We start from the raw sequence: 17,310 nt of genomic DNA on the forward strand, positions 1-17,310 counted from the left end.
TTCATCATGGACCCAACAAAATAGCAGCTGGTGGGCAGCTTTCAGAAATAAATTAATAAATTGAGTGTAATCAGGTGTGTGAATTATGGCCGGCTTCGTGACTGCTCAGTTTTTAGAATTTCATGCAAAGAAGTTCACATCTCTCAGGCCATTATTCAAGTCTATCAATGTTTATTCCACCAATATCTCTTAACGTGCCAGGCACTGCGTAAGGTGTTAGAGATAGGCATAATTAATCAAAGCAAATGCTTGCCTTAGAATTTCACTTAATGTGCAATTAAACATAATATTTAGTTTCCTTATGACATTTCAGGAGAATTTAAGAAGTAGAGCTGAATATTTAGTGAGAAAATACTATGCTAGCTAGAAGGTTTCTCATGAGAATCTGGAAACATCTCTGCTTTAATCTTTTTCAGGAACTTTATCTTTAAAAGAAAGAAAGAAAAAAAAAGAGTTACATTCCAAAGCAGTGACATGTGAAAGTCAAGAGACCTATAAGTTCTTGCAGAGTGTCCTCTGAGCTCCTGCCCGGGAGGGCCTGGGACGGTCTGTCCTTTGTAACACTCACCTCAGCTTCTGATAAGATTGCAAGAGCTGCCCTCCAACTGTCTCATGTTTGCCTGCAAGAGATATCCATAGAGGGCGTTTATTAAGAATAGCACTTAGCTGATGTAAATACAGGAAATAATAGATTACAATTATTTTCTCCAGTATCATTTCTAGTGATTAAAAAGTAAGAGATCATTTGGAGATGGTAGAAATGTTCCAGAATTAGAGTGTGGAGATGGTTGTAAAACTTTGTAAATTTACTCAAAATTATTGCACTGTATGCTGAAAAGATACATTTTATGTTACGGAAATTAAACTCCCCTAAAGCTGTCATTTAAACACACACACACATTATGAAACCATAATTGTTGGGAATGACTACTTTTATTACAAGTTGATATTGGATTAGATTTTCTAAATCTTCCATTCATCCTTTGGAAACATTTCATAATGGAATGAATCGATTCCCCTAAACTTGCCTTGTGATGAAGATTAAATTAATCTTTTAAAAACTGTAATCTACTTATTTCTAGTTATAGAGGCTAATAATTTCCTAAATAAGACTGCGTCTGATATAGTACTCTTTTTGTTTCAAGAAAAGAGGGGTTTTTATGATGTGTTAAGAGCCCAGAAATAAAACTCAGCATGTTCCCAGTTCTGTGAACACAGTGTTTCCCAGCCAAATGCATAGGAAGAGGTCAGTCCTTCCCCAGGAGGGGGCTGGGAAGCAGCATTCTCCTGCTAAGGGAGGTTCCCAGAGGGCTCCACTCTGCCCAACACACAGACCAGAACACCAGGCCTGCCAGCCTGGGAGGCAGTCCAGCTCCTCTGCCGTGTGCTTGGGGGATTTTAGCCATTCCAAAAAACCATTTACATACAGAAGCATCACTTCCATAAGACGCACTGAAGGACACAGACAGTGAGAAAATCAGATGGGCTGGCCGTTGGGAGGGCCAATAGCATCTGATGTTAAGCTCTCAACACCAAGCCCCAAGCCTCAAAGGAAGAAGGCAGCCCCGAGGTCGGGGTCCTTAGCCAGGCTGGCCACAGGGAGTGCAGGAGCGTTTGAAATCATGGCTACAGTTCCGAGGCCACCTTCCTGTGTGCATTTTCTGGGGTTCATCGGGGGGACATTTGGCTTTCACCGGATTCTATCAGGCACCTGTGACCCTTCCCCTCCCCATTAAGAAATACTTCAGACACAACGAAAAGGTACAACACAGCCTTGCCTGAAGCCCGAGCACTCAACTAGTAGGACCAGCTGGTCATGGACGAAAGCTGGCACCTGCAGGAGCACCCTTAGAGAAAACATCCAGGTCCAAGCAAAAAAAGAGACACCGTGACTGCAGTGTGCTGGCAATGGAAGCAAGAAGAAAAACAGCCACACTGCTCATCCTGCCCATCCTGCGACAAGCACAGACCTGGGACAACCAGCGCAGAGCAGTCTGTGGGCCGCGATCTACCACAGGGCGCTCCTGTCTCTGGGTCCCCCTCCCCATGTGGCCTTACCACTCTCACCCTGTCCCCAGGTCCCCCATGTCCTACGTGACCTTATAGCCCTCATCTGTCACCCTGTCCCCAGGCTCCCCCACTCTACCTGACCTTACAGCCCTGTCACCCTGCTGCGAGTCCCTCTGCTCTACGTGACCTTCCAGACTTCACCTGTCACCCTGCCCCCAGGCGCCCCCCCGCCCCCCCCCCATGTGATCTTACAGCCCTCACTGTTACACTGCCCCGAGTTCCTCTGGTCCTACGTGGCCTTACAGCCCTCGCTGTCACACTGCCCCGGGTCCCTCCTGCCCTATGTTGCCTTTCAGCCCTGTCACTCTGTCCCTGGTTGTAGCAACAGCATCCTGAGGCACAGTCACCAAAAAGCCACATCCCTCTTCGAGAATCCGAGGCTATCAAGTTACCGCCTGGAGCCCTTCAGTGACTCCCTATGGCGCGGCCTGAAGTCCAGGCCCACGTGGCCTTCGGGGTGCCCCACCCTGTGGGGTCACTCTCCCCCCGCCTGCCTGCAGGTCTTGCCCTTTCACTCCAGCAAACAAATTGTCCCTTATTGCCCTGCCTACCCGGATGAGGCCGGCCCTGCCTGCACAATTACTGTCACCCCCACCCCGTCTCCTCCTGCTATCCCCCGTGGGCAGTTCTACCCCAGGTCCACATCTCAGACCCCAGCTAGGAAACCTCCGCTTCAGCCCGGGACGCAAATCCCCCGCGTTCCCGCAGCGGCTCCTGCGCAGCCCGGGCGTGTGCGTGGCTCTCTGCTGCCCCCTGCTGGCTGTAGCGACGCGGGGCACAGGCGGGGCCTGGGTCAAGGCTGGAGAGAGAACATTGCGCTCTGCTGGCCCCGGGGAGGGGCCCGTCACGGCGGCTCAATTCGGCCCTGTGACAGCAGCCACAGACAGTAATAAAGGGCAGGCGTGCCCGTTCCCACGAAACTTCATGGGCACTGAAATTTGAATGTGTCACAAAGATTATTCTTTTGATTTTTTTTTTTTTAACCACTTAAAATTGTAAAACTCGGTCAGGTGTGGTGGCTCACATCTGTAATCCCAGCACTTTGGGAGGCTGAGGCAGGCGGATCACTTGAGGCCAGGAGTTCGAGACCAGCCTGGCCAACATGGTAAAACCTCGTCTCTACTAAAAATACAAAAATTAGCCTAGTCGGGCGTGGGGGCACACGCTTGTAATTGCAGCTACTCGGGAGGCTGAAATGGGAGGATCGCTTGAACTCAAGAGGCAGAGATTGCAGTGAGCCAAGATTACACCATTGCACTCCAGCCTGAGAGACAGAACAAGACTCCATCTCAAAATAATAATAATAATAATAATAATAATAATAATAATAATGGTGATGTAAAACCCACTCTTAGCTCACAGGACATATGAAAGCATGCAGGGGGACCCGCAGGTGCCAGTCTGCCCCCTGCCCTCACTGCCCCAGTTGTGGGCTGTGGCTCTTGGCAGGGCAGGGGTTGCTAGAGACACAGAGCCCCAGGCCGGCTCCAGCCTGCAGAGCGCCAAGACCCCGGCAGATGTGAGTACTCAAGGAAGTTGGCGCAGCATTGCCCTATGTGGCTTTTACCAGCCCACTGTTGACTGTCATTTCACTTCTTCTCTTTGATTCCTCAGTTGTTTCTTCCTAGAAGCCTCCTTAAAGGGCCCTGAATTTTGACTTCTTGTTAACATGTCAACATTTGCGCAAGGAGCTGTGAGATACTCACAGACAGACATCCCTTGAGAGGCAGGCTTTTTGGATCAAGGGCCCCCACCACCCTGCCCGGTATGGCTGATGAGTGACTTTAGCAAGGATACCCGTCTTTGCCAGGGACAGGAACAGCTGTGGGCCAGGGCCCAGGTCTGAGGCTGCCAGGGCTTGTCTCAGGCACACGGCTGGTTGGCAGCCGCATCTGCCAGGCACGGCACAGAGCATTTTGCACACATTTGCTGCTCAGGCAGTTGCCAGGTGTCATCCCAATTTTTTTTTTTTTTTTTTTTTTGAGACAGAGTCTTGCTCTGTCACCCAGGCTGGAGTGCAGTGGCACAATATCAGCTCACTGCAACCTCCGCCTCCTGGGTTCAAGTGAGTCTCTTGCCTCAGCCTCCCAAGTAGCTGGGATTACAGGCACGTGCCACCACGCCTGGCTAATTTTTTGTATTTTTAGTAGAGACAGGGTTTCACCGTGTTAGCCAGGATGGTCTCGATCTCCTGACCTCGTGATCTGCCTGCCTCGGCCTCCCAAGGTGCTGGGATTACAAGCGCAAGCTACCGTGCCCAGCCCCCAATTTTATAAATGAAAAGCGAGGCCCAGGGATATGGTGTCATGGGTCCAAAGTCACAACGTCTACAAGTGACAAAGCTGGATTTTGTACCATAACTTGCCTAAAAAGTCTGCAGAAAGTCAGAAAGGGTACAAACATAACTTAGGGTGGGGAGGGGGTGGGGACAAGATCAAAACAGGGAGAGCCGAGGGCTGTACAGACACGGGGTCACTGCCCTGCTTCTGTCTGAACATTTTCCTGATACAAAGCCAGGGGGAAAACAGCCACATGGAAACCAACAACCACGTCCCAGAAAGCTCAGTAACTTTTTTTTTTTTTCTGTCTCTTGTTTTTGAGACAGGGTTTTACTCTGTCACTCATGCTGGAGTGCAGTGCTGTGATCAGAGCTCACTGTAGCCTCTCACTCCAGGGCTCAAGCGATCCTCCCACCTCAGCCTCCTCCAGGAGGCAGAAGGGACTACTCGAGGCCACGAGTTTGAGACCAGCCTGGGTCCCTCAGTGAGACTATGTCCTACAAATTTGTTTTATTTTGTTTTGTTTTGTGTGTTTTTGAGACACAGTTTCACTCTTTTTGCCCAGGCTGGAGTACAATAGCGCGATCTCGGTTCACTGCAACCTCTGCCTCCTGGGTTCAAGCGATTCTCCTGCCTCAGCCTCCCAAGTAGCTGGGATTACAGGCGTGAGTTACCACGCCTGGCTAATTTCTTTTCTACGAAAAAATTTTCAAATGAGCTGGGCATGGTGGCATGTGCCTGTAGCGATCCTCCCATCCAGCTACTCAGGAGGCTGAGGTGGGAGGATCGCTTAAGCCCAGGAGTGAGAGGCTACAGTGAGCTCTGATCGCAGCACTGCACTCCAGCCTGAGCGACAGAGTAAAACCCTGTCTCAAAAACAAGAGAGGAAGGGGGAATCCAGACACACAGGTAGACGTGCACAGAGGGGAGACAATGTGGTAACAGCCCCGTGACCATGGGGGCAGAGACTGGGGGAATTGCTGAGACCCACTAGAAGCAGGAAGACGGAGGCAGCGTTCCCCCCAGCACCAGCAGAGGAAGCATGGCCCCACTGACACCTCAATTTCTGCTTCCCAGCCCCCAGAACTGGGAGAAGACACATTTCTGTTGTTGGAAGATCCCCAGGTTGTGGCACTCTGTTACTGCAGCCCCAGGAGGCAAATCCAGAGGCTGCGGGTGCTTGACTGACTACCTGCCTCTCCGGTGTCCCTTTCTGCCACCCCCCTCCCATTCACTCAGCCCCAGTCAAGCAGAGCCTCCCAGCTGCCTGTGCCCACTCCAGGCCTTGTGCCTCTCCCCACATCTCCTCTCCACTAGAGAGCCCTTCATTTACACCCCAGCTCACACTCCTCCATGACCCTCTCCCCACGGCTCCTCCCTCCTAGACAGCCCTTCATCTACACTGTCTACATTCTCATGCCTATAATCCCAGCACTTTGGGAGGCTGAGGCAGGCGGATCATGAGGTTAGGAGATCGAGACCATCCTGGCTAACATGGTGAAACCCTGTCTCTACTAAAAGTACAAAAAATTAGCCAGGTGTGGTGGCGGGTGCCTGTAGTCCCAGCTACTCGGGAGGCTGAGGCAGGAGAATGGCATGAACCCAGGAGGCGGAGGGTGCAGTGAGCTGAGATCGCCCTACTGCACTGCAGCCTGGGCGACAGAGCAAAACTCCGTCTCGAAATAAATACATACATACATATAGATATACTCATACATACAACATCAGTAGCAACCAACACTATTTTAACAATAGCAGGAAGCATTACTTCATTTGAGCTGTACAACCAAATGTATATTAACACAAGGTCATTGGTTTTGCACAACTTAGCTTACATGTAATTTCATTAATTCATTCACATTAAGTGCAATACACACAGGTACTGTGACAGAGATAAGAATAAGTGAAGCTGGGTGTGGTGGCTCATACCTGTAATCCCAGCACTCTGGGAGGCTGAGGTGGGAGGATTGCTTGAGCCCAGGAGTTCAAGACCAGCCTAGGTAACATAGCAAGATCCCATCTCTACAAAATAAATAAATTTTTTTTTAACACTCCCTAAGTGCTGGGGTTACAACAAAATATTTATTTTTGAGACAGAGTTTTGCTCTTGCCGCCCAGGCTGGAGTGCAATGGCGCGATCTCAGCTCACCACAACCTCTGCCTCCCGGGTTCAAGCAATTCTCCTGCCTCAGCCTCCCGAGTAGCTGGGATTACAGGCATGCACCACCACGCTTGGCTAATTTTGTATATCTCAGTAGAGAAGGGGTTTCTCCACGTTTGTCAGGCTGCTCTTGAACTTCTGACCTCAGGGGATCCACCCACCTCGGCCTCCCAAAGTGCTGGGATTGCAGGCGTGAGCTACTGCACCCGGCCTATTTATTTTATTATTCCTTTTTTTGATACAGAATCTCACTCCATCACACAGGCTGGAGTACAGTGGCCCAATCCCAGCTCACTGCAACCTTTGCTGCCCCAGTTCAAGCGATTCTCCTACCCCAGGCTCCCGAGTAGCTGGGATAACAGGTGCACGCCACCTTGCCTGGCTAATTTTTGTATTTTTAGTAGAGATAGGGTTTCACTATGTTGGCCAAGGTGGTCTCGAACTCCTGAACTCAAGTGATCCTCCCACCTCGGCCTCCCAAAGTGCCGGGATTACAAGCGTAAGCTACCACGCCTGGCCCAATTTTTAAAAAATAAATAATAATAATAAAAAAGAACAAGTGAGTCACAACTTCTACCCACAGCAGGGCTCAGAGCATTGTGAGGATTCACACAAACTACAGATTAAGGCAGCGGACAGTCAAGAGCCGCCACGTGTGGCTCAAAAACCAGTCCTGCCCCTGAAGCTGGCATGTCTATGATAAGTCATTATCCATCTATGCACCCATTTCTCAGCCTAGAAATAATAGGGATGACGCAACTTATTTCAGCTACTGATACAAATCTCTATACATGGATGACCGTCTCAAACTGGGCTCTGTCATGGTTTCAGTTGATGCTGCTAACCCCCAACCATGCCAGTGCCCTGGACTGCAATTCCTGCAGCAGATGCGGGCCCTGTTGCTCCAACTCTTCTCTCCTGGGTGACTCAGTTCACGGGGAAAGAGGACACAGTGCAGACTCCCTGGAATGTTCCACAGCGACTCCATCAGCCTGCCACGTCATGTTGCTCGTAGCTGGCTGAGGGTGTTCACATCCTGAACTGCATCGTCAGTGCGGTTAGGCCTCTGTCAAAGCAGGATCAGCAAATCCCCTCCTCCACTGAAAGGCCCCACAGCCGCCCTGTGTGCGGAAGGTCACGCACACCCACACGGCATGGGTCACACTGCGGTGCTACAGACAGGCAGTCAGGGGAGAAGTGGCTTTCCCCTGGCCACCTCTCTGCTGGTGTCCATGGAGTGGGAATAACATCCTGTGTAAGAAAGTATACCCTGGGGTTCCAAGTGCCACCAAAGCAAAGCACAGGTGGGGCTATCTACACGGAGCCTCCATGGGAACTGGGCAAATGTGCGCCTTCCTCAAGAGGCCGTATGCCTGCCCCCAGGACGTTTGTCGTGATATATGGATCTTGTTAGAACAATACACTTTGCTGTATCTGACAAACAATCATCACAATCAATACACAATAGAAGGGGTATTTGAACAATACCCCCTTATACAAGTGGCTCCCTTGTGCAGTATCCGACCTGTGCCACCGTCACAGTCCTGAGGGCTGACCTACACTGAAGTTTGAGTTTTCTCCAAATGCTAGAGAATGGTGAGCAAAACCAGGGGTTGGAGTGGGTGTTGGACAACTGCATTGTGTTTGAGAACTTTCTTTAATGGGGAGAAAAGGTCCCGGGTGCAATACAGTTTTAAACCAATCTATAGCTCACATATTCAAAATGGAAAATCTCTCTAAAAGTTTCACCTAAAAAGAAAATCCCTCAGCTTGTAAAGAATCATGATATCCAGTCACAGATGGTTTTAGAGTAGGAGTCCAGAGCTTTTTTTTTTTTTTTTTTTTTGAGACAGAGTCTCACTCTGTTACCCAGGCTAGAGTGCAGTGGCGTGATCTCAGCTCACGACAGCCTCTGCCTCCTGTGTTCAAGCAATTCTCCTGCCTCAGCCTCCTGTGTAGCTGGGATTACAGGTACTCACCACCACGTCCAGCTAATTTTTGTGTTTTTAGTAGAGATGGGATTTTACCATGCTGGCCAGACTGGTCTCGAACTCCTGACCTCAAATGATCTGCCCGCCTCTGCCTTCCAAAGTGCTGAGATTACAGACAGTGGTGAGCCACCACGCCCAGCCCAGAGCCATTTTAAGCATATTTTAGTCCTTAGGAAAATTTTAGTCCTTAGGAAAATTTTAGCTAAGATAGCACTGGCTCCAAGCCACTATCCCAGGACGAAAGACGACACAGTACAGGACTGTGAATCAGCAACCAGTGCCTTCCAGGGAGCAACAATTACTAACAGAAGATTTACAATCCTGTGGGCATGAAGCATCCCCCATCCGGCATCCTTCTGCCACCAGACATTACTCTTCTGCTTAGTGACAGGAGAGAACAATACATATTCCCTTTAAAGAAGCTACCCATGGCCTATCAGGCAGACATTCTGGGCAGTAAGTCTTCCACTGACATACACTCAAGGCCAAGGGTGACTGGTTCAGATTTGGTGAGTACCTGGGGCAAGAAGGTCTAAACTGCTTTTCAGCATCCTTTGGATTTTCTCTAAAAAAAAAAAAAAAAAAAAAAAGAATATAGGCTCTAGGAGCTCTCTATATATTCTGGATGTTAATCTCTTATCGGATATATGATCTGAAAGTATTTTCTCTCATTCTGTCGCTTACCCTTTAATTTTGTTAATAGTGTCCTTTGATGCACAGAAGTTTTTCATTTTGATGATGTCCAATTTCTCTATTTTTTATTTTGTTCCCTGTGCCTTTGCTGTCATAGCCAAGAAATCAATGCCAGATCCAATGTCGTGAATCTTTCCCCCGATTGATTGACTGATCTGAGACAGGGTCTTTGCTCCATCACCCAGGCTGGAGTGCAGTGGCGCGATCTTGGCTCACTATAGGTTCAAACGATCCTCCCACCTCAGCCTCCCAAGTAGCTGGGACCACAGGCGTGGACCACCATGCTCGGCTAATTTTTTCTTTTTTTTTGTAGAGACGGGGTTTCACCATGTTGCCGAGGCTGGTCTCAAACTCCTGGGGTCAAGCAATCCACCCACCTAGGCCTCCCAAAGTGTTGGGATTACAAGTGTTAGCCACCATGCCCAGCTTCCCCATTTTATTATAAGAAAACAAGAGCTCTTACATTTAGGTCTTTGATACGTTTTGGGTTAATTTTTATATATGTTATTAGGTAAATGTCTGGCTTATCTGACTTACTTTATTTCACTTAGCACTTGCTAAGTGAAGCCAACTTTTTTCTTTTATATGTGGATATCCAGTTTTCCCAGTGCCATTTGTTGAAAAGATTATCCTTTCCCTATTGGATGGTCTTAGCACCCTTCTCAAAAATCATTTGACCATATGTGCATGGCTTTATTTCTAGGCTGTCTATTCTATTCCATTGATCTATATGTCTATCTTTATATCAGTACCACACTGTTTTGGTTACTGTAGCTTTGTAGTAAGTTTTGAGATCTGGAAGTGTGAGTCCTCCAACTTTGCTCATTTTTTTTTTTTAAGAAACAAACAATCCAATTCAAAAATAGGCAAAGGACTTGAATAGACATTTCTCCAAAGATGATATACAAATGGCCAATAAGCACATGAAAAGATGTTCGACATCACTAATTATTAGGGAAATGCAAATCAAAGCCACAACGAGATACCATTTCACACCCATTAGGGTGGCCACTATCAAGAAAATATAAAATAAGTGTTATAAAAACAAGTGTTGGCCAGACGCAGTGGCTCGCGCCTGTAATCCCAGCACTTTGGGAGGCTAAGGCACGCGGGTCACGAGGTCAGGAGATGGAGACCATCCTGGCCAACATGGTGAAACCCCATCTCTACTAAAATACAAAAAAAAATTAGTCAGGCATGGTGGCACGCGCCTGTAATCCCAGCTACTTGGGAGGCTGAGACAGGGGAATCACTTGAACCTGGGAGGTGGAAATTGCAGGGAGCCGAGATCATACCACTGCGCTCCAGCCTGGCAACAGAGTGAGACTCTGTCTCAAAAAAAAAAAAAAAAAAAAAAAAAGTATTAATAAGTGTTAGTGTGGATGTGAAAAAATTGGAACCCTTGTGCATTGCTCGTGGGGAAGTACAATAAAATGGGGCAGCAGATGCTGAAAATTCCACGGCAGTTCCTCAATAAATTAAACATAGAATTATCATTTGATTCAGTAATTCCACTTCTGAGTATAAACACAAAAGAATTTAAAGCAGGAACTCTAGTAAATATTTGTACACCAATGTTCCCGGCAGCATTATTCGCAATGGTCAAGAGCTGGGAACAACCCAAACGTCCACCAGCGGATGAATGGATAAAGAAAGCATGGCATATCCATGGCACAGAATATTATTCATCCACAAAAACGAATGAAATTCTGATACATGCTCTACAACATGAATGAACCCTGATGACATTTTGCTAAGTGAAATAAGCCAGACACAAAAGAACAAATACATGATGATTCCACTTATATGTGGTACCTAGAGTAGTCAAATTCATAAAGACAGAATGTAGAACAGTGGGGGAAGGGGAGGATGGAGAGTTATTGTTTAATGGGTACAGGGTTTCAACACAGCAGGATGAAAAAGCTCTAGAAACAGTAGTGATGTTTGCACAACAATGCAAATATACTTAATGCCAATGAACTTAATGCTTAAAAATGGCTAAAGTGGCACATTTTATATTGTGCATATTTTGCCACAATTTAAAAAATGAACATGAAGTTCTTAAATTCAAAATTATTTCCTATTTAAGTATATATGTGTCTGCTCTTTTAAAAAATTATTCACATGAAGAGGCAGTTTAACAGCAGCAAATTACTCCCTAAAAACTAGCCTAATGAGTAATTTTGTCTAAACATATGAGCACATGAATCCTTCATTCAGAAATCCCTTCAGTTCAATTACTTCACCTTGGTTTCCATGCTGTTCATTGAAATAAGAAAAATAATGATGATCATGAAAACGTTATTGTATTTTATCAACTGATCATCCAGAATAAAGGTCAGCAAACTTTTTCTGTAAATTTTTTGGTAGAAAATTTTAGGCTTTGCCAGCCATAAGGTCTCTGTTGCAACTAACTACCAGTTGCAAAAGCAGCCACAGATATGAGAATGAGTGAATACGGCCGTGTTCCAATAAAACTTTATTTACAAAAGCAGGTAATGGGCCAGATTTCGATTGCAGGCTATTGTTTGCCAACTCCCAAAAGAGCAGGGAGTATATTTAGTAAAATGAAATATTGACGAACCTGATTACCAGCCCACCTAATCATGGTTCTTCCTCCATTCGAAAAACAGTGAATGAAAACCCGACGAAGCAATTAAGTAGTAGGGTAGTCATGACAATTCAGGACCAAGAAGTAGGCTGCCTAAAGTGACCTCATTATCAAGGAGTGACGGACAGGGCTCAGAGGACATCAGGAGACACACAGACAAAGAAGCAGTCCTGGAAGGAACGCAGGCGCTCAGAAAGCATCGGGGAACTCCAGTCGTCCAGTTAAGATACTTGAGATACAAAAAATGTCTAGGTCAAATTCATGTATTCAAAGTGACTTGGACCTTCTAATCAATTCAATTTTTGAGTTGCTACTATGTGCAAAGCCAAAGGCATCATGAAATCAAAAATGAATAAAATCAGCCAGGTGCAGGGACTCACGCCTGTAATCCCAGCACTTTGGGAGGCTGAGGTGGGCAAATCACTTGAGCCCAGGAGTTCAGGACCAGCCTGGGCAATATGGCAAAACCCTGTCTCTACTAAAAATACAAAAACTAGCTGGGCGTGGTGGTACGTGCCTGTGGTCCCAGTTACTTGGGAGGCTGAGAGGGAGGATTGCTTGATCCTAGGAGGCGGAGGCTGCAGCGAGCCAATATCACGCCACTGCACTCCAGCCTGGGTAACAGAGTGAAACCTCACGTCAAGAAAAAAATGAATAAAATCAAGAACCTGTTTCAGAAAGATTATTATATAGAAACACAAGGAGAAAGCAAAACTTTGAAGGGCAAGGTCTTATTACATGAATCATAAAATCTGATAGTCTTGGCTTTACTTAGTTTAAATGGACCCATCTAAAAATATCTCAGGGACATGACAAGCAATCCAATCTTCTGGGAAAACACTTCCAAGGCACACACTCCTTTTAGTGGTGATGTGTTTATCTTTCCTCTTAAGGAGAGTAGTAACAAAATATTCAAGAATAGGATCCACCTTTCTTTTAAAATAAAAGCAGGCCAGGCGCAGTGGCTCACGCCTACAATCTTAGCAATTTGGGAGGCCAAGGCAGGTGGATCGCTTGAGCTCAGAAGTTCGAGACCAGCCTGGGCAACATGGCAAAACCCTGTCTCTAAAAAAAAAAAAAAAAAAAAAAAAAAAAAAAAAAAAAAAAAAAAAAAAAAAAAAAAAAAAAGAAGAAGAAAGAAAGAAAGAAAGGCTGGATGCAGTGGCACACCCGCAATCCCAGCACTTTTGGAGGCTGAGGCAGGTGGATCATTTGAGGTCAGGAGTTTGAGACCAGCTTGGCCAACATGGTGAAACCCCGTCTCTACTAAAAATGCAAAAATCAGCTGTGTGTGGTGGCATGCACCTGTAATCTCCACTACTCGGGAGGCTGAGGTAGGAGAATCGCTTGAAGGGAGGCAGAGGTTGCAGTGAGCTGAGATCGCACCACTGCACTCCAGCCTGGGTGACAGAGTGAGACTCCATCTCAGCAGAACAAAACAAAACAAAACAAAATCAGCCGGGCGTGGTGGTGCATGCCTGTGGCCCCAGCTACTTGGGGGGCTGAGGTGGGAGAATTGCTTGAGCCCAGGAACTTGAGGCTGCAGTGAGCCAAGATCCTGCCACTGTGCTCCAGGTTAGGTGACAAAATGAGACATCGTCTCAAAAAAATAAAGTAAAATAAAATAAAACAAAAGTTTATACAAATTTTTTCAAATTTGTATCTGGGAAATAAACATGACTTCATAAAGACATCCTCTGAGGAGTATATGCACACATAAACTAGGGACTCCATTTGTAATTCAAAGAAAGCTTTACAGAATCATCCTTGTAGAATCCATTTGATGAATTGCAGGGGTGAGGAGTGTTTACTGAGCAAACCAGCAGAGAGGAAAGGCAGGCAGGGCACCGGGATACAGTCAGCTATGTATTGACTGGCACCTGCTTCTTTTTTTTTTTTCTTTTTTTTTTTTGAGATGGAGTCTCGCACTGTCACCCAGGCTGGAGTGCAGTGGTGCAATCTCGGCTCACTGCAGCCTCCACCTCCTGGGTTCATGCCATTATCCCGCCTCAGCCTCCCGAGTAGGTGGGACTATATGCGCCCGCCACCACGCCCGGCTAATTTTTCATATTTTTAGTAGAGAACGGGTTTCACCGTGTTAGCCCAGATGGTCTCGATCTCCCGACCTCCTGATCCGCCCTCCTCGGCCTCCCAAAGTGCTGGGATTACAGGCGTGAGCCACCGCGCCCAGCCTGGCACCTGCTTCTTTTAACTCATGAGCCTGAGTGTTTCAAGCCCACACAGCCAATGTGATGCTGTCCTCATAACCCTGTGATGGGATGGATCATATCTAAACTGCCCACGCAGAAGAATACAACTCGGAAAAGTCACTTGAAGAACTCAAACACGTTTACTACTGGGAGGGAGGGATAAAGGTCATTTTCCTTCATAATTGTAAGATACAATAATTAACCTGGTTACGTGATGAATCATTGAGAGAATTATCAGAGGCTATGTTAAGCCTTAGCTTTTCTAAATTATTTTATCTCCCTAATTATTAGAAATACAGTGAAAGTCTGAGTAGATTGCTTGTCTAGTACATTTAACCATTTCTTAACTTTAAAAAGTTTAATATTGGCCATGCACGGTGGCTCACACCTGAAATCCTAGCACTTTGGGAGGCCGAGGCGGGCAGATCACGAGGTCAGGAGATCGAGACCATCCTGGCTAACACGGTGAAACCCCGTCTCTACTAAAAATACAAAAAATTAGCCGGGCGTGGTGACAGGCGCCTGTAGTCCCAGCTACTCGGGAGGCTGAGGCAGGAGAATGGTGTGAACCCGGGAGGCGGAGCTTGCAGTGAGCCGAGATCGCGCCACTGCACTCCAGCCTGGGTGACAGAGTGAGACTCCATCTCAAAAAAAAAGTTTAATATTAATATTGTCATCTTTCTGCTTTTAAGCTTGTATATCAAGGAACAGAATGTCATGGTTGTTTAAAAAAAAAAAAAAGTAAAAGATGTGCATTTACAGGGAGGAGCCAGAAGAGGGCATCATCTCTATATGGTTAGCAGATGCCAAAAGAGGAGAGATGAATTTTCAGCTTATTTTCTAGCTATTAGTGATCTAAAAAAGTTCCGTCATAATTGTTTACTAATTTTGTTATTCTACCTAAAGTACATTAAAAAAATTACTTGGGGAACTGTTAAACAGTCACTCTTTTTTTTTTCTTTGGAGATGGAGTCTCTGTTGCACAGGCTGTTGCACAGTCCCAGCACTTTGGGAGGCCAAGGCAGGCAAATCACTTGAGGCCAGGAGTTCGAGACCAGCCTGGCCAACATAATGAAACCCCGTCTCTACTAAAAATACAAAAATCAGCTGAGCATGGTAACATGTGCCTATAATCCCAGCTACTCAAGAGGCTGAGGCAGGAGAATCGCTTGAACCCAGGCTGTGGAGGAGTGAGCCAAGATTGTGCCATGGTACTCCAGCCTGGGTGACAGAGAGACTGTCTCAAGGGGGAAAAAAAAAAAGATAAGTAAAAATTAGAAGAAAATTAACGTGGATATTTAACCCATCATAGGATAACGAAAAAGTCTTGACACATAAAAGCAAAAGAAGAAATTATACAGAAAAAGGAGATTTGCCTACAAGCAAACAAAAAAACTTCTCTGTGTTAAAAGCATACGTACTAGGAAGATACATATGCAACTAACATGACTGAAAAGGACTAATCGCCTTCACATACCAAGAACATCTACAGAAGGTTGAAAAGTGGAAGATATTAGATGAATTCAAATCAAAACGATGAGAAAACCATTTTGCATGACCAGTGTTGTTTTGCCAAACTGACAAAGTTGTTTGTTGGTTTGCTTGTTGGTTTATTTTTAAGGATAATTCCACACCCTTTCCAAAGGAGGCAACATTCCTAACCTTCATCTTGTTCTCTTTCTAGAAATATTCAGAGGTGTGCCAAAGAGATAGCTACAAGGATATTCTTTGCATTATTCTCATTTTAATAACATTATAAACTTTCGAAAATGCCACAGAAAACTGGAAATCCCCTAACTAGCCAACAATAGTTGGCTAAACAAATAATGACACATTTGGTTAAACAAATAATGACACATTCCTATGATAGGGTGAGATGCACTCATCAGAAATCATATAGCCAATGATATTTACAGATACTGAAAATGTTCCTTGTAAATTATTACATGAAGAAACATTAGGATAAAACTGTACATACAATTTGATTTCAATTATGTAAATATATTAGCTTGACTCATGTGAAATTGCCTCTACTCAATACCTTTTTGCCTAAAAATACCAATTTCTTATGGTTCAACCTAAATACTTTAAAAAAGTCTATGTAGATGTGTGTATACACACACATATATTCACACATACAGATATGCACCCACGAGCATAGATACACTCACAAAAGAACAGAAATGGTATATACTAAAATGTCAACAATTGTTCTCTGGGTGAAGCTGCTGTATTTTTTCACATTGCTCTTTATAATTTTCTTCATTTTCTAGGTTTTAATCTTTTAATTTTTTCAGAGACAGGGTCTCACTATGTTGCCCAGGCTGGTCTCGAACTCCCAGGCTCAAGCGATCCTTCTGCCTTGGCCTCCCAAAGTGCTGGGATTATAGGCATGAGCCACTGCGCCTGGCGTCTAGTTTTTTACATGAATGTAATTTGAAATCATGCTTCAAAGGTCGGAACATAATGGGGGCAGAGTGTGGGAAGAAGGAAATTTGTGTACCCTGCCAGTGTGTTGTAAATAATGACACAGTCCCAGAGGGTACTTTGGCAAAATATCAAAAGCCTTTCAAGTATTCATACACTTGACCAACCATTCTTCTTCTAAGAATTTATCCCCCCAAAATAAACAGACATGTCAAGATACCTGTACAAGATGTTCATCACATAGTTATCTGTAACATGAAAAAATCAAATACAGTGATAGACCCACAGACTTTCAGGAACAGGTTAAATAAACTATGGTGCATATATTTGGTGTATTTTATGGAGTCATCAATACATTTTTGAAGAAGTCTTAATAACACAGGAAAATGTTTATGCCAAGTTGAATTGTAAAAGATAAAACTACAGAGTCTGATAACGATACATTTGAAATTGGATAAGTCTATCTGTGCACACACATATGCATAGGCTCACCTAGAAAGAAGGCTGTGAGTTTGCACGTGTATACACATGCATGTAATTTACAGTACTTTGGGATTGTGGTAGTATTTCCATTGCGTCTAAATACTATTCTGTGTTTCCCAAATATTTGCAATGTTTGCATTACTTCTGTAATCAGAAAGTAAGTAACTTCCTTTCAAAGAGAAAAGGAAGCTCCCTCTCTTCACAGAATAAAAGATGGAACAAGGGGAAAGCAGATGGGGTCACTGGGAACCAATTAGGAGCTGCTACGTTGGAAATGAGAATGAAGGGCAGAGGAAGATTCGAGACTCGGGAGGCAGAAATGTCAGGATTTGCTGACTGATCAGATGTAGCGGCAGAATGAGGAACAAAGGAGTCAAGTATGATT

General features: G+C 45.3%; 1 protein-coding gene across 6 annotated transcripts in view; it reads right to left on the reverse strand.

The window, feature by feature from the left end:
- Positions 1-17,310, reverse strand: part of SYTL3 (synaptotagmin like 3) — a 132,729-nt gene that overhangs the window by 72,823 nt on the left and 42,596 nt on the right. For all 6 annotated transcript variants that reach the window (XM_050786722.1, XM_050786721.1, XM_050786723.1 and 3 more), the window contains one exon: positions 569-620. In XM_050786722.1, the coding sequence (XP_050642679.1) occupies positions 569-620 (52 nt within the window). The remainder of the gene's footprint in view (positions 1-568; positions 621-17,310) is intronic.

This window comes from Macaca thibetana, chromosome 4 (assembly GCF_024542745.1).
Source record: "Macaca thibetana thibetana isolate TM-01 chromosome 4, ASM2454274v1, whole genome shotgun sequence".
Taxonomy (NCBI): Eukaryota; Metazoa; Chordata; class Mammalia; order Primates; family Cercopithecidae; genus Macaca; species Macaca thibetana.